The following is a 12,742-nucleotide window of genomic DNA, read 5'->3' on the forward strand; positions in this document are numbered from 1 at the left end:
AAAATGGAATTACATACACATGATAGAAAATTTAAAAAGTACAAAAAAATATACTGTGAAACAAGTCTCCCTTCTACCTCTAGTCCTTCAGTTCTCTCCCTGGAAGCATTAATAATAGCAGTTTATTGTGTATTTCTCCAGAGATATTCTAAATATATTTGCAGAAAATATAATTATATATCATAAATGGTAGAAAATTAAATAAAATTTTTGAATAGTTTTTAACTTTTCCCAATCTGTGATTTTTTTTTTTTAGTGCTTCTTTTTATTTCTGGACTATCATTTACAGAGCCAGCTCAGAAAAAACAATTCTAAAAATGTATTTACCTCATATTTATGTTTTTCTTTGTTTTTTAAAAACCCACTAAAATGTCAGGTATATGGTAGACATTGGGATGCAAAGATGAAGAGGGCATTCCTTCAGAGGGAATTCAGTCTAGTTACAGACAGTCTTATTTTCAAATAGAGTTAACAGGATTCTAATGTTTTCTGACTATTCATTGCATAGATCTACTACAATCTAGTTCCTTTTTTTTAATAGTCAGTAATTATATTTCTAACTAATTTTATTAAAAATATGCTTACTGGGGCGCCTGGGTGTCTCAGTTGGTTATACATCTTCCTTTGGCTCAGGTCATGATCCTGGGGTCCTGGAATCAGACCCTGCATCTGCTCAGTGGGGAGTCTGCTTCTCAATCTCTCTCTCTCTCTCTCCCCACTTTCCCTCCCCACTGCTTGTTCTCTCTCTCTCTCTCAAATAAATAAATAAAATCTTTTAAAAAAAAATCTACTTACTATTCTTGTGTTTTACCTAGAGGACCTTTGTTGTCCTCTAGGATAATGTTGACTGCACTGTTAAACAGGGTTGTAGTCATTCCTTCATTCTGGCCCTTGGGAAGTGAGAAAAGTGCAAAATAGTTTGTCTTTAGGTAGGAGGTGATTTGGAAATTGTAGTACTTTGTGTCACACTCACTGGCCCAAGTTTAGGCACATATTTAGGAGGGAGAGGTAAAAAATACAGCCGTATAATGAGAAGTTGTATGCATAGCTAGAACTCCAGTAGGAGTAGGGTTTCATTGTAAAAAGAGGAAAGTGGATATTGGGAAGTTTGCAGTCTCTTCTACACTGTCTTTTCTCTCTTGGTTTACCTTTTGCTGAAATACATTCTTAATCATATGGTTATCCATGTGGTTAGTGGAACATTACCTAGGGTCTGCACAGAAATAAAGTTTTTAGGCACAATCATGAGTGTATATTCTGGTAGGGGAGAGAGACCATTTAAATAATTAATTGTAATATAATGAAATTGGTATAATGATACATGTTTTTTAATAAGATATACAAGTGGCATAGAGAGAATACACAAGTCTTATTTTAGGGATTAGCAGTTCTGAGAAAACATCAGAAAAAGGGTGATACCTCAGTATAATTTTGGAAGATAAATAATGGTTTGCTTGATGAACCTGTGGAGCTGGTAAAGGGCATTCCCTGAAGGTTTGAAGACATGAAACAACATAATATGTTTTGTGAGTGACAAAGTAGAATGGTATTCAAAGGAGTGGAAAGTATGAGTTGTGTAATGATGGAAGAGGAAACTGGGAAGGAATGAATTGTAGAATTTGGTGGTGATGTGTGTAGGAAGGTGGATAGAAGGATAGACGTAAAACCTTAGGCTTAACCTGTTTTGTCTGTTGGATTTGGGGGAACTCTGCTCAAGAATAATTTTCTAGGGGCGCCTGGGTGGCTCAGTCGTTAAGCGTCTGCCTTCGGCTCAGGTCATGATCCCAGGGTCCTGGGATCGAGCCCCACATCCGGCTCACTGCTCCGCAGGGAGCCTGCTTCTCCGTCTCCCACTCCCTCTGCTGTGTTCCCTCTCTGGCTCTGGCTCTCTCTCTGTCAAATAAATAAAATAAAATCTTTAAAAAAAAAAAAAAAAAAAGAATAATTTTCTGATGGAAGTAATTATTGTTTCTCTCTTTTTTTTTAAGATTTTATTTATTTATTTGACAGACAGAGATCACAAGTAGGCAGAGAGGCAGGCAGGGAGAGAGGAAGGGAAGCAGGCTCCCTGCTCAGCAGAGAGCCCGATGCAGGGCTTGATCCCAGGACCCTGGGATCATGACCTGAGCCGAAGGTAGAGGCCTAACCCACTGAGCCACCCAGGTGCCCCCTGTTTCTCATTTTTAACTGTCTTCATTGAAGGCTTCAGTTGTAGTGATTTCCCAGTTCTTTCAGGATCACCAGATAATTTCTCCTCTCTGATCATTTACTTTAAGGGATATAATATCATGAGCATTTTTATAGTAAATAGAGTTCTCAAAAAAGTCAAATTTAAAAATTTAAAACAGTTTGGAAATTTCCAAGAAAGTGGATTCCTAGTTAAATTGATGACTGAGTTTTATACTTGAATCTACACAGTCTGGTTCATATTTTATGACTCGTGTGTTCTAAACAGTGCTATGTACTTTTTAAAACATTTTTAAAAGTTCGTATGTTTACATAATATCTAGGGGAATTATTTTTAGGAAAGAAATCTAAACTTCCCAGTAATAATTTATATGGCCTTACATTTTTCTTGGTTCAGGCTAGATGTGTATCTGGCCCTCTGTTTTCTTAAGAATCACATTATGTTTACTTTATGGAAAATGTCTTTACAGTATTTATTTTAGTAGCTTCTCCTTACATATCTTGGGAGTTAATCAAGATGTTTAATTGCTTATTTATGTGAAGTTTAGTTTAACTATAATACTGAATAGAGAAAATAGCACTTTTTTTGCTCTTCTAGCTTCTTGAGTTATTGTAATTAAAAAATTGAGAAGTGTAGTTAACATTCTCTTGAATGACCTATTTAACTTATCTTGAAAATTAAAAAAAAAAATCCTTTCTTCTCAGTTAAATTTGAAATACGGAGAAGGGAAAGAGGTTGAGAGACATTCTTTTGTAAATATCCTGTTTAAATAAGTGCTAGTTGGTAACACTGGTCAGGAAACACTGAGTCAGTCTACGAGTAGATCTACACATTTTGGGTTTTTAAGCTGTCATTTGCCCCTTCTTTGACATATTGGGATGGTCTAACTTTTGCTAAAAATTTTAGAGAAAAGAAAGTCCATGTTAGCAACATTCCTTCCTTGTTCTTCCAGCATTTTGGCAACACATTACAACTTCTATGTTTCTTCTTTTCTTTGTTTCAGCTTTCACTAAGACAATAGCCTCTTGTCACTTTCAGAAAATATTAAAATAGGTGGGTTTTTTTGGTTGAGAAACTGGCTATCCTTCTCAATATCCCATATTAAGTGGTTTCTCTTAGATTTCTTTTGTTATCTTGTGATAGGGTCTTCTACATTTTAAATTATAATTTTGTGCATTTGAAATTTTTCATTTAATTTTTTTTTAAAGTTTGATACTTTAGTTATTTATCAGAGAGAGAGAGAGAAAATGAGCACAAGTGCGGGGTTGGGGGGGTTGGGAGGAGGGAGCAGCAGGCAGAAGGAGAAGCAGGCTCCCTGCTGAGCAAGGAGCCCAATGTAGTACTTGATCCCAGGACCCTGGGATCATGACCTGAGCCAAAGGCAGACTCTTAACTGACTGAGCCACCCATGGGTGTCTCATTTAAATTTTTTAAAAAAATTAGCTTTGGTGACTTTATATAATACTGAAGGTATTGCTGAGGTCATTATTTTTTTCTTTAATTTTTTAAAGATTTTATTTATTTATTTGACAGACAGAGATCACAAGTAGGCAGAGAGGCAGGCAGAGAGAGAGGGGGAAGCAGGCTCCCTGCTGAGCAGAGAGCCCGATGTGGGGCTCCATCCCAGGACCCTGAGATCCTGACCCAAGCTGAAGGCAGTGGCTTAACCCACTGAGCCACCTAGGCACCCCTGAGGTCATTATTTTTTAATACCATGTCTTCTCTATGAAGACCTGGGAGTGGGATGAGGATCTCTTTAGTGTTATAATCAGGAATTATTTTCTTCTCTGGAGCAGTTGATTTGCTTTCATATTACGCTAGAGCTTTCATTTGTCTCAGTTATTGCAACTCATCTTACTAAAAAATTTTCATGTCTTTGTTATTTACCTTGTTTATCTATGATTAGGCTATTCTTTTTCTGAGCTTTTTTTTTTTTTAATTCAGCTTTATTCAGGTATGACTGACAAAATTGTAAGATGTTTAAGTGTACATCATGGTGACCCAACATGCATGTATTCTTTTCTTGTTTTTTTTTTTTCTTTTCTTAAGATTTTATTTATTTATTTCACAGACAGAGATCACAAGTCAGACAGAGATTATAAGTAGGCAGAGAGGCAGGCAGAGAGAGAGAGGGAGGCAGGCTCCCTGCCAAGCAGAGAGCCAGATGCGGGGCTCCATCCCGGGACCCTGGGATCATGACCTGAGCCGAAGGCAGAGGCTTTAACCCACTGAGCCACCCAGGTGCCCCCTTTTCTTGGTTTTTAAGAACTGAAACTGTCTCTGTAGTGTCTTTAAAGGATTTAATCTTTTCCCCTTTTTACTCTGTTCTTGGCCATTTGTTAGAGTTTTATCAAGGGTAACAATTTAAGGAGAAAAAAATAGATTATGAACTTGATTATGAATGTCTTCCTAGTTCAGTTTTTCAAATATTACTTTGCATTGAACTAACTGTAGCAGACCCCCTACTTCTAAAAAATACAGTATTCTAAAGGTTTGAAAATTGACCTTTTGAAATTCAGAATCAGTTTTTTTGGTATGTACAAGATTATTAGTAAGGGTTGTAAAACCAGGCTAATTTATAGCAGCCTGGCCCATAAAATAAACTGTAATCAAACCAATGGGAATCACAGCTAAATTGATATGATGAAAACTTGTATTTATTTTGCAAGCAGATACTGTTTAAAAATCTAGTGAGACACTTGTACATTTTTGAACGAACATTTCAGATGCTTTCAAAAGCTTTTGAGATTGATGATACTATATCTAACAGGTCCAACTTTTAAAAAAATATTATTTATTTGAGAGAGAGAGCATGAGTAGGAGAGGCAGAGGGAGAGGGAGAAAGAGTCTTAAGCAGAGCCAGACATGGAACTTGATCTCCTGACCCCTAGATCACAACCTAAGCCAAAACCAAGAGTCAGACGCTTAACAGAGTCTGCCACTCAGGTGCCCCAAGTCTACTTTAACTTTTAAAATATCAAATAAAACACAAATTTTTTAGAAGTGTATTTCTTCAGATTTCTTGTCAGCCATATTTATGCATTCTGGGAAAATAGGCATTTATTGGCATTTTGCTAAATAACTGTGTGTGTGTGTGTGTGTGTGTGTGTATGTGTATACACAAGTGGTATAAGGGATAGAGAGGGAAAAAAGTTTTACTGTAAGAACTGATAATGAAACTGTTAAGATCATATCTGTGCATTCTTTTTCTTCCTTTCTCCTCTGTCTTCATTGCCATTGAGAGACGTAAGGGTAAGAACAGTTGGAGTGAAGAATCTGGGGAATATGGGAGAGTATTTAGCAAGCCAGTTGTGCGTGTGTGTGAATGGTAGGCAGGGAGGACAGAGGCAGCTAGATCCCAACTCTTTCCTCTAATTACTTTAAGAAAATACCCCATCACAGTTGAAAACTTGTGTCTTTTGTTATTAACTCATCTACCTTATAAGCAACAATTTAACTGGCCTAGAGAAAACTTTTTCTCAATAGTGCAGTCCTGCCCATGGTTGCTGGCTGGCAGCAACAGAGTTGAAACTACTAAGAGTACTCTGAAAGCAGTTTGTATAAAGTCAGAATGTTGTTTGGATATCTGTAAGTTTGGTATTTTAATTTATGAAACTGGGAGTACTCAAATGGAAATGCTAGTGACCAAAATATCTGAAGATTATATGAGGAAGTGTTCTAAATTTCAGTGTGAAGTGTTCATATTCTGCATATAAGCCTTGATTTTAAATGTATCATGCTTGGGGTGCCTGGATGGCTCAGTCGTTTGGGTGGCTGCCTTCAGCTCGGGTCTTGGTCCCAGGATCCTGGGATCGAGCCCCACATCGGGCTCCCTGCTCAGTGGGGAGCCTGCTTCTCCCTCTCCCTCTGCCTGCTGTTCTGCCTATTGTGCTTTCTTTATCTCTGTCAAATAAATAAATAAAATCTTTAAAAAAGTATCATGCTTTTGCTGCTAGTAACTAAAGCCAATAAGAAGAAAAATAACTTCATATATACGATGTGTGGCAATATTTTACAAGCCTAACCCATCAGACATACATGTTGCTTTAGCTACACATGTTTTAAATCAGCCAATTTTTTACAGTTAGACTCTACTTTCAGGTGATAAGAAACGTGGTTTCAAGTGCATTGTAACGTTAAAGTTGATTTAGCAGTCAGTTTATTTTAATTTCATCTCTTAATTGCTGTTTGCCTAGGGGATAGTGATCCTAGAAGAATGTCAACTTCCAAAAGACATTTTGAAGAAACAAATACAATTTGCTGACCAGGCGGCTTCATTAAATACTACAGGGAATCCCCAGATTCCCCAAGAGAGTCCAGATCCTTTACCAGAACAAGATTTTGAAATGTCACCAAGTAGCCCAACACTTCTTCTTCGCAATATAGAAAAGCAGGTAATATGACGGAAGAGTTAAGATATGAGTGGCATGAAATGAGTTTTATTCAGTTTTATAAACTATTCAAATAAACCTGTGCGTCTGCTTGGGATATTCGTTATTAAGGTTTCCCATTTTACATTAAATGCAATTAAAATTTGTAGTATATGATGAATCTGTCTTATAACATTGATATAATTAAGATTATTTAAATATATAAAATATTGGTACACAGTCATAGGATGATAACTCATTTGTACTAGGATTAGAATATCTTTTTTCAAGCAAAATTGTTCATCATTGGGCTTTTTTTCATGAAGAAAGAACAGTGATACCATTTAATAGATCTGAATCTACTTATAGATTAATAGATCTGATCAATTTATTGATAGAGATTTTTAGTGAAAGAGATCAGAATCTGAATTTTCATTAAAAAGGTTCATGTAAATAAATGGCAAATAAGCCCCTAACAAATTATTTAGATTCTAAAGCTTTTCCTAATATTGAAATTCAATTACGGACGACTCCAGAAGTTTAATTACTCTGTCCTCTATCTGTCCTTTGAAATCACACCATTTATTTTTATTTAGACTTTGGTGGCTCTTGAACAAAGCTGGCTTTATAAGAGTTTGTTACCTTACAACCAATCTAAATCTGCTAAAATATACCTAGTTGGGATCACAGCTACATAGTTCCCTTGTTTCAGTGAGTAAGGTGGATTCATGCCCACTCACATCTAATTTTTCTAGGTTTTTCTGACCTATATTGTGAAATAACTTAGTACCAGGTTACTACTGTTTTATTCCTGGTAAGTCAAAGTATGGTGCAATACCTCTCACCCCATATTTGTTAAATTTACAGTTGCCTAGAGTTTTTTTCTTAGTTGCATAATTGCACAAATTCATAATCAAAATACTTTTATGAATACTTTATAATCCAAAAAGTTCTTTTTAAATTATCTAGTGTTAAATTGGAATGCACTTTACCATTTAAGTGGTGTTTTAAATAGTGTTGGTTATGTTCCTACTTCCCTCTCTTTTTACCACCCTTTGAGTTTGGCCCTAACTGTTTCACACTCCAGAAAAATGTATTTGCTTGGTCAGTCAGGTCTTCTGTTTTCTTTACCTGTAGGTCACTGCCTATCCTTTGGAGAGAGATTTTTTATATTCTTTCTTTCTCCTTGGTAGCAACAATTTGTTTTATTAGACCTGAGTTAACATTGGAACTGGCTAATTTCCAGGGTCCAGTGCAAAATGAAATTACATAGCTCTTTGTTAAAAACAGTTTTGAAGAGATTTAAGTCAGTGACAGCAGGGCATTAACCAATCATGGGATCCTTCTGAGGGTAGCCCTGTGCAAGTGCTCAGGTTGCTTCCCCATGAAGTTGGCCCTGGGTATTATGTTTATTTTTGGTCCCATTGCTGACAGGAGTGCCAGAGGCTTTGAAAGAGAAGGGAACCAGGACTTGTGAGAACAATGGCAATGGCTCTGGATATAGGAAGTGTAGAGCAAAAGGATAAGAAAGGGACAGCAGCAATCTCTTGTAGAGGTCATTACTAAATTGCCTATGAACAGGTCATTTGCTCTTGTAGCATATGCTAGGAATGTTTTTATAGGCCAATTAAAAACGTTGTTTTCAAATACTCACTGAAGAGGGTTGAGAATTAAGTGTCAGGGTTAGCAGGCTTGATATTACACATATTTTTCTTAAGATAACCTGTTGGTATGTAACTGTTCACTGATCTTGGTAGACCTTGAGTACAGATTAAGTATTGGATGATTTGATTAAGTTAATTTTGTTAGGGGGATGTTTTATTTACCAAACAAAATTTATTTATGTATCTCAAAAGCAATTAAAGAATTGATAATTGAGATATAAAGGCACTGTTGAGTTATATAGTGGTATCAGTTTTAAAAAATAACATTGATTTATGGTATTAATGTAGACTTATATCATTAGATAATGTATTTTGTTCAGAAATTAAAAGGTGGCTTTCTTTTAGAACTTTAGGTAATTTTAAAAAAGTTTCACATGGGTGTGTTTACATTTAAAACCTTGTTATCCAGTAGCTAGTAAGTGTTTTAACTTCCAAGTTTGATTAGTTTTTGCTTTCAAAGTTTAAATTACTCCTCTCCTAATTTACTTTTTTCTCATTTTTACTATGATTTTCTTATGCCAAACATGGACTCAGATATTTGAGGTTTTATTGGGCTGCATTGGTTGGTGGCTAGGCTGTTCTTCTGGACCAATTATTCACACATACCTAACCAGTTACCTCAGGGGGTTTAGAAGATTTTTAATGATATTTTTGGCAGTGGAACAATGAGAAGACTGTATCAGTGTTTCAGACTGAAAAATATGAGATACTTTATAAATTTCTTTGTATGAGTAAACTAATGAGTGCTTACTAAGTATATCAAGAATCTGTATTGATTTTGAAAATGATCTTTAATCTAAAAATGAGTAATCATTTTTAAAATGAAGTCATTAGGTATGTATTATTTTTCAAGAAAGTAAATGGTGAAACATTTCAGAGTCTTTTTCAAGACTTTGAAGAATTCAAATATTAGATTTACTAATTATTATCTCATTATTTCTAATAGCATGTTATTTTCATATAAATGAAAATTTTAAAAGTAATTATTTCATATACGCTTCTATTTTCTATTGGAATATCTTTCAATTAATAAAAATGGTGAAATAGGATTACATATTTTAAAAAATAAAATCATACATTATTAAGTGAGAAAATCAGGTCATAGAAAATTTATGACACGATTTAATTAAAACAGTGTGTGTGTGCGTGCGTGCATGTGCTTATGTAGGTGTATGTGTGTATATGCATTTTGTATGCACTCATGCTCGCATAGACTCAAAAAACGTAGTCTAAAGGGATGGTTATATACTAAGATATTAGCAGTAGTATTTCTCTGTGTAATATGATTACACATGATTTTCTTTTCCTTTTTAAAGCCTTTTAATATTTGCCCTTTTTTGTATAATAAACATAGACTGGGTGTGTAATGAAAATAGTTGTCATTCTTTTGTAGAAACATACTGTTTCCAGTGATGAGGCCTATGTTTATTATAATTATTGTAGGTTATTGTTTTGAGAATAATTTTATACATTTATTATTTATTATGTATTAAACTTAATATATTTGTACATAAATATATTATGTATATTTAAGTTTGGGATAAGGATCAATGGAAATTTTGAGTACCTAAACAAACCTGATATTTTTGAGTTAGGAAAAATATTGAGAAACAGCATGACATTGGATTCAAGCCTAAATCTGAATCCTAGCTCCATTTTTTACCAACTTTATAATCCTTATTCAAGCTGCTTAATCTTTTTTGGCTTCAATTTCCTCTGCTGTAACTGATTTTAATAATAGTAATACCAGTAGTTCTAATATTAACTACTTTGCAGGTTGGTTATAAAGATTAGAAATTATCTATGTTTAGTGCTTTGTGTAGTGCCTGGCATATAGTAGGCACTTAGTAAATTATAGCTATGATTTTTTGTTATTAACTTAGCTGCCTTAAAGAAAATATTATGTAGATGCTGTTAGCTAAATTCAAATGTTTTAAGATGATAGGATAGATGATAAAGGAACTGTAATAAAAACGGATATAGAAAAGGAAGAGTACTTTAAAATGTAGATTTATTTATAATAAGTGGAAAAATTAGTAGCGGTATAAATCATCTTTGTAGGTTAAAATATTTACTAAAACATAAACATTTACTAACAGTGTGAGACTTAACTCAAATTTCTTGCTTAGCAGTAGTAAAAAGTTAATATTTTTCTTGCAGAGTGCACAGTTGACTGAGATCATCAACAGTTTGATTGCCCCTCTCAACTTGTCCCCAACTTCATCACCCCTATCCTCCAAATCCTGTAGCCATAAATGTCTCGCTAATGGCATTTCCAGGAGGTAGGTATCGGTGGGATAGTTTGGCTTCTAAATTTGGCTTTGTTTTGTTTTGTTTTATTTGCTTATTTATTTGATCTTTTAAGTAGTATAGTTGCTTTTTTCTTCTTCCTTAAGCACTGTTAGAGTACAATCAGTAGGTCATGAATACATTTTTAGATATCATCAAACATATGTAATTAATGTAACTATAAACTTGAGAAGGGGTAAGAATGTTTTCCAGGATATAAAATGTTTCTGAAAAAAGAAAAATAATGATACCATTTGCTACAGAAGTATTGATTTTTTAACATACCTTCTATTTTGTACGTTTCATATTCTTTAGCTCCATATTGCTCTTTTAATACATTTTAAGAAAAAACCATAGATATAGCTTGAGCACAGAAGACTGGTAGATATCATCCATAAAATTCAGCTGTAGTTTCACTTAATCATTTTGTATCTCAGCTTTTGTAAGATAAAATTTTACTCTGAATATAATTAGTATAGTAATTACTATAACCTTTAGCAATTTATCATATCAGTGAATACACTCACACATATACATGGTATCCTAATTCTTTTTTTGTGAACAGCCTTGTGTTCTTTTATTTTGTTTATTTTTCTATTTTAAAGATTCAGTTAGAATTAAAGATACTAACAGAATATATTTTTTAATTTTTTTCAAATAAAATTGTAATGTGGGCCTCTTTAACTACCATGGAAGACTAATGTAATTTAGCAATGGGGAATATTTATATTAATAATTATATGATTTATTGTTAAATTTTGTTTAATATAGCATGAAAGGAAAATTTATACCATGGCGAAAATTATGTTAAGTAGCTATCACATTCTTCATGAGATTAGTGGATATAAACTGAGTCCTAAAATAAATATACTGTTATTTGGGTTTTAGTTCTAATTTGTTATTTTGAAAATCTAATTTTTAAAACTTCCACTGTTTCATTTGTGCCGGGTCATTTATTCAGTCTGTCACAGAAGAAGTTCTATTGGTTTTGTTTTACTGTTTATTGATTTTTATATATTCATTCCTTGTATCACTGATGATTCACTTTGAAAGCAAAGATCCTCACATATTGTATAGGACAACTCTCATATCTTCATTTAGGAGAACATATGCTAATTAAGAAAATAATAATTTAAAAAAAGGAAGTCATAAATTACAAGTTGAGCCCTTAAACACCATTAAATTGGTGTGGAAATACCGTGATTTGAGTCAAGCCCATTTTAGGTAACATTTTGTTTACCTAACCAGGCGTTATACTGTTACATACATATGTATGTGTGTATCTATGTAGGTATATCATTTTAGTGTACTTGCCTATATTTTTGGTTGTTCGCACAGTATTTATTGTGTAACTATTTCCTGTATGTCATATAGTCAAAGTGCTAGGTTATAAAGATGAAGACAAGTCTCCACTTTTAACTAGCCTGCAGTCTCATAAGTGAAATATAATTATTTAGAATGTATAATAGTAAAGGAATTGTGTACAGTTATTTGAATATCTGATTTTATTAACTTTCATAGTTGAAAAGATACCCCATAAAGAGCCAGGCTTCCAAATGAAAGAGATATTAACATTTGCTTTATTTACCTAACATGAACCTTTTTCAATTCTGTTTACTAGTAGTTCAGAGGTTCTTCTTGAAATCTGCTAGTAATTGCCATCTTTCCTGATGTCAGGGATTTGTTCCTACAAATTAACTGGAAGGTTTATTGTTTTGAAAGTTTATAACAGGGGGTTAGGAGGGAAATGAGAAAAAAATGTTTATAACAGGTTTAAAACCTACTTAAATTCTTTGATAGATGAGATAAAAATTTGTTCTCCAACTTTTTGAAGTATTCTGATATGTGTTTTAATTAATTTTACTAATTTATTTATTTTTGGCAGTAATCAACACATTTTCAGAATGCTTTTTATATAAATGAGTTCCTTTTGAAAAGCTTTTTTTTTCAAAAAGCATTTTCACATTTGTTGTCAAAATACATTTCTCTTGAAGAAAAGATTTCATTTTCTAGCATTTGCTAAAAAATGTAATATAGCTACCTTTCATCAAAGAGAAGGTGAGCAGGGTGCCCGGGTGGTGCAGTCAGTTCAGCATCTGACTCTTGCTTTCAGCTCTAGTCATGATCCTCAGGGTCTTGAGGTAATGAGCTCAAGCCCTGCCTCAGGCTCATTGCTGGGCATGGAGCATGCTTAAGATTTCCTCTCTCTCTCTGTTCAACCCCCCACCCCC

The 12,742-nt window shown here is 33.9% G+C and overlaps 1 protein-coding gene across 1 annotated transcript in view; it reads left to right on the forward strand.

Annotated features, from left to right (window-relative positions):
• KANSL1L (KAT8 regulatory NSL complex subunit 1 like) overlaps window positions 1–12,742 on the forward strand; it is a 140,995-nt gene that overhangs the window by 43,158 nt on the left and 85,095 nt on the right. Inside the window, exons 4-5 of the mRNA XM_080799291.1 lie at window positions 6,385–6,582; window positions 10,383–10,504. Coding sequence (XP_080655417.1) covers window positions 6,385–6,582; window positions 10,383–10,504 — 320 coding nt within the window. The remainder of the gene's footprint in view (window positions 1–6,384; window positions 6,583–10,382; window positions 10,505–12,742) is intronic.

Source organism: Martes martes (genome assembly GCF_963455335.1).
Source record: "Martes martes genome assembly, chromosome: 3".
NCBI classification, from domain to species: domain Eukaryota; kingdom Metazoa; phylum Chordata; class Mammalia; order Carnivora; family Mustelidae; genus Martes; species Martes martes.